The sequence below is a fragment of the Sphaeroforma arctica genome, assembly GCF_001186125.1.
Source record: "Sphaeroforma arctica JP610 unplaced genomic scaffold supercont1.363, whole genome shotgun sequence".
NCBI classification, from domain to species: domain Eukaryota; class Ichthyosporea; order Ichthyophonida; genus Sphaeroforma; species Sphaeroforma arctica.
The window spans coordinates 56,768-61,674 of NW_014040195.1; the positions used below are offsets into that span (position 1 = coordinate 56,768).

Consider the following 4,907-nt stretch of genomic DNA (forward strand, 5'->3'; position numbering starts at 1 on the left):
CCCATAACCCCCCCCCCAGACCCCCCAGACACCCCCATGCATATCATCACACACACACACACACACACACACACACACACACACACACACATATATATATATATATATATTATATATATATGTATATACGTATAAATACGGAATGTAACTATACATAAATGATTCATTGTCGCACTATCTGTGTAGGGGTGAATATTATTTTCTATCGACCTACAGCATCAACAGATTTTTCTGGCGAGCACAGATACTGGCTGTACAAATTACCACATATGAATAGTATGGATGGAATGATAAAGCCACCCTTGAACATAATACTCCCATACTTTGCGCAATCTTAGACGCATAGAAATCGATTGCACACAACAGGCATACGCTTCACCCAAGCAACCACCTACAGCAATGCATAAAGGACACCCTAGTTAGTACTGTCACTGCTCAGTCCGAGTAAACACGCTCCCGTTCATACTTCCATTCACATATATACCGAGTACTGACCAAGAGACACACGAATTCTCACCTCTTCCCCATCGGCAACCACAAGCACATGCGTACGTACACCATACTCATCCAGCATGCTCAGACTGGTCATAGCTCTAATACCGCTGTTCATTCTATCCGTATACGTTATATGATGCGACAGCTTAATTCTCCACAAAGTGTCGAATATCGACCCCAGTCCCGTAATTGTACCCGTACTATCCGCTGCTACGATGGAATTAAACCTAGGTTTATCTGTGCCTGTGTACACATCTGTGTCAACACAAACAGCAACTACACTGCTTCCATCGTGCAAGCACTTCTGTCTGAACAATCGATTGTCTGACAGCACAGATAAGACGCCGTCTGTATCGCCCGTCACTATGTTCACCTCCCCAAATTCAAACAGATTGTGTGCGAGCACGTGTGACAGACACCCACCCTTGATCTCCACCTTATTAACCTTCTGGTTGTGTGCAATCGCATTCGAGTGCTTTGATGGTACTGCATGTCGACTGAGGTGTACATCCGCATTCGCATGTGCATTCATAGTATCATAAGAACTTTTCGCTGACGCCACCTCAGCGTCGCTTGATTCCTGTACATCCCTCTCGTGTGGGTGTGTGTGCACGCGTGCTAAAGCTGGCCTGTAGTATAAGACCTGCCCATTGGATGTGCCCAACACAACACTTTCGTGCGAGGTCTTAAAAGGCTTGCCGACAGTCATAGATGTGATATGGCAGTCAGCTACCACACTGGTGGTCACAGGCTTTAAGATCATGTTGCTGATGAGGTGACACTATACAGTTTGAGAACTGTAGGGTACATACGCGTATACGACATAGATATACCGCACAATCCAACGAGAAGATATACTACAAGGGGCCATCTATAAATACATACATTCTTTAGTATTATATAAACGTAAGTCCGGTATATATATTCATATTTTTAACATAAATTTTTAGGTTTTTTCAATGTATTTTTTTTGTGTTTAATCGGCGTTTTCAATATGTACCTGTCAAATCTCCACCAATCGACACGTCATCAAATTTATGGCGGGTCACAATAGCCAATAATATTCACGATTGATATCTGTCATCACTTGTCAAACCAGCATCATGCAGATCTTAGCTCATATTGATACATGGGTCTAAATATTTACAAGTTGTATATAAGGCAGTATAGCATAGACGTTCACATCGCAGTAGCTTCTACATAAACATAGTCTAATCTTAATAGACGTAGTAAATTAGAAGTCGTGGTCGACTTTATGCGTACTTGAGCCGTAATATCTGCATGGCTTGTGTGTGATCTCCTATTCCTTATATAGCGTAGCACTGTGTAATTCGACCATAGGTAGACCACAGAGAAATTTAAAACTAGTAGACAGCACAGTCACTAATACACGGTTTATTTCCTCATCGCACGAAAAGTCAGTTGTTTATAGTTAAGAGAAGACACAACACAGAACAGCGACTGGTACATGCCGAGGTCGACAGTACCCAAGAAAGTGATTCTGTCGAAATAGCTATCAGACTACAATCATGGACCGCAAGAAGGTACTACTTGTTGCTGTTGATGTTTCAGTTGTGTTATACGTTGCTATCTGTGAACTATAGCTCTACAATACATGTGGCTTTTACCGTGACCGCACTCCTTTTCCATGGACCACGTGGTTGTTCTTCACCCCGAAGTAAGATCCTACGTAACCATTACTGTGAATGTTCGCTGTGAAGAAGCTGGGTTAAGCTTGAAAGCGTGTGCATGTATCAGCTGACTGGCTGTCCGCTACTGTTGTATTATCAATATTGTACGCGAGTCATACTGAACCGACAAGGACATCTGCATATACAAACATACCCCATTCAATTCGGTTGGAATACGATTGTTGTGTGTCGCTGTCTTTGAAGTTCAAATCCTGCGTGCTAGTGGAATGCGTGGCTACAAGGAGCATCACCTCGCTTTCGCACGAACTTAATGGATAAACCGTCTCTTTAAATCTTAATCTATTCTGTTGCTATGCATAGTCTTACTCAGCGTCACAACTTATCTCCTTGTATAGTCTGGGACTATTGAGTCCTTCTTCAAACCAAAAGCCAAGACTCAGACCCTTCCAAGCGCAAGAACCAACAGACCTACCGCAGCAGCGACCTCTCAATGCAGGATGTCAAGTGTGGGTGGCATCGATAAGCATCCTGCACAGCCCGGGGGTGGTGCGAAGAATAGTGCCCTAGCCAATAGCAGCGGTACTGTGAAGTTCGGTACCAGCATGTGCAGGGTGAACGGTGGTGCTAAACCCAGCCTACTAAATATGGTCAGCAAGAACGGTGGTGCTAAACCCAGCCTACTAAATATGGTCAGCAAGAACGGTGGTGGAGTAGACAAGGGGACACACGGTGTACAAAGCGCCACATGCTGTGATAACGGACAGGCGGCAAGGAAAGCTGCCGCGATTGCCCGACGTACAGGTATGTGAACGTACAGTATATATACGAACGTAGTTGGGGAAGTTCGGGACTTGGTTTCGATAACTGCGCCAGAGGATGGTCTGTGCTGATTGATTGTAGCTGCACATGGGCTATTGTCTTCATGATGATAGGGTGAAGGGTTTGTTATGCAAAGTCTAGTCATTTGTTGGGGGAATATTAACCAGGATATCTCGCAGCATGAGGCAGAGAATCAGTGATGAAGATAGTAGGGCCTACTGACCAGTCTCGCCACACACTTTGTAGTCCGCCACCGTTCCCATAAACGAGTATTACGTACGTGCAAGGGTTTAATCTATAGAATGCGGAATATATACTTACTTTTTCGATAGTGCTTGATATACATTTTATATGATAGTAGACTACTCAATTTACACTGTATAAAGTAATAGAATACTCAATATACACTTAATATCTCGATCGAATCTATAGCATAGACGTAATGTATCAATAGAGATTCTAATATACACTTAATATATGACAAAAAATACTTAATATGCACTTAATATACCAATCGAATATTCTGATACACTTAATATAGCAACAGGATACTTAATATACACTAAATATTGCAATGTAACACCTATTTTACACTTTATAGATCGATCGAATACTTGATATACATTTAATATATCAATAGAGTGCTTAATATACATTTAATATGGCAATATAATATGACTATTATACACTTAATAGATCAATCGAATACTTCATATACACTTAATAGATCAATCGAATACTTCATATACATTTAATATAGCAATCGAATACCTCATATACACTTATTAGATCAATCGAATACTTCATATACACTTAATATAGCAATCGAATACTTCATATACACTTAATATAGCAATCGAATACTTCATATACACTTTATATATCAATAGAATACTTCATATACACTGCATATATCAACGGGATAATTAATATACACTAAATATAGCAATAGAATATAGCTATTATACACTTAATAGTTCAATCGAATACTTGGTATACACTTAATATAGCAGTCGAATACTGCATATACACTTGAATTATCACTAGAATACTGAAAATGATCATACGGCTATCGCGCACAGCTCTATCTCTTTCCAGGAAGCAATCGATGCAACCCCAAGTAGCCCAGCCACCAAACGGGACAGTTCGGTCCCAATCGTCGAGGCAACAAGTTAATTTAGTGCGCAAACCAATGAAATCCAGTAGCGGAGTGAGTAGCGTAAAGCAAAACCCTGGTAAGTCAACAACTACCTACTTTATATCCACCCGTTTGTATTCTTTCTATCGCTACTGTGTACGGTGTGTAATAACTAACAAACGAACCTTATAACCATCCCTTTTTGCGTTTGTATGTTTTCTTCAATCTGTGTCCGAGTGTGTTTGCCATTGCCCTCTGATTTGAAATTGCTCTTCACTCAGTGCCACAAGTCTAATGGGACTGCCTTATATTTGATATATGGGCCGTGGTTGTTCTGCGATACATATTTGTAGACCGCAGAGCTCAATACACATCCGCTATGCGCAAAGGGTTTCCTGACTGGGTAACTATAGGTTTAAAATTCGACCGACTGCTCGATCTTGGACACAATACGCTCATAAAGCTGAAAGGCCTAATCGCATCTCCCGTGTTGTATATATGCGCACCTACTGCGATGTTAAATACAATGCACAAGGCGTTAACCTTACTTAATCATATGTCCCGTCTTACCTACGATGCAGCTCACACATCACATGTTCCGTCTTACATACGATGCAGCTCACACAGTACATGTGTCGTCTTACATACGATACAACTCACACATCACATGTGTCGTCTTACATACGATACAACTCACACATCACATGTTCCGTCTTATATACGATGCAGCTCACACATCACATGTGTCGTCTTACATACGATACAACTCACACATCACATGTTTCGTCTTACCAACGATGCAG

The 4,907-nt window shown here is 41.3% G+C and overlaps 2 protein-coding genes across 2 annotated transcripts in view; one reads left to right on the plus strand and one right to left on the minus strand.

Annotated features, from left to right (window-relative positions):
• The window catches only part of SARC_05601 (hypothetical protein), a 4,919-nt gene extending 3,546 nt beyond the window's left edge, over positions 1 to 1,373 (minus strand). Inside the window, exon 1 of the mRNA XM_014300539.1 lies at positions 518 to 1,373. Coding sequence (XP_014156014.1) covers positions 518 to 1,258 — 741 coding nt within the window. The 5' untranslated portion in view covers positions 1,259 to 1,373. The remainder of the gene's footprint in view (positions 1 to 517) is intronic.
• A 570-nt stretch (positions 1,374 to 1,943) lies between these two features.
• On the plus strand, positions 1,944 to 4,142 carry SARC_05602 (hypothetical protein; the record flags this gene model as incomplete). Its single annotated transcript, XM_014300540.1, has 3 exons — positions 1,944 to 2,039; positions 2,543 to 2,948; positions 4,069 to 4,142. The coding sequence occupies exons 1-3, from the start codon at positions 2,025 to 2,027 to the stop codon at positions 4,140 to 4,142; spliced, it is 495 nt and encodes a 164-aa protein (XP_014156015.1). The 5' UTR covers positions 1,944 to 2,024.
• Between the last annotated feature and the right edge of the window lie 765 nt (positions 4,143 to 4,907).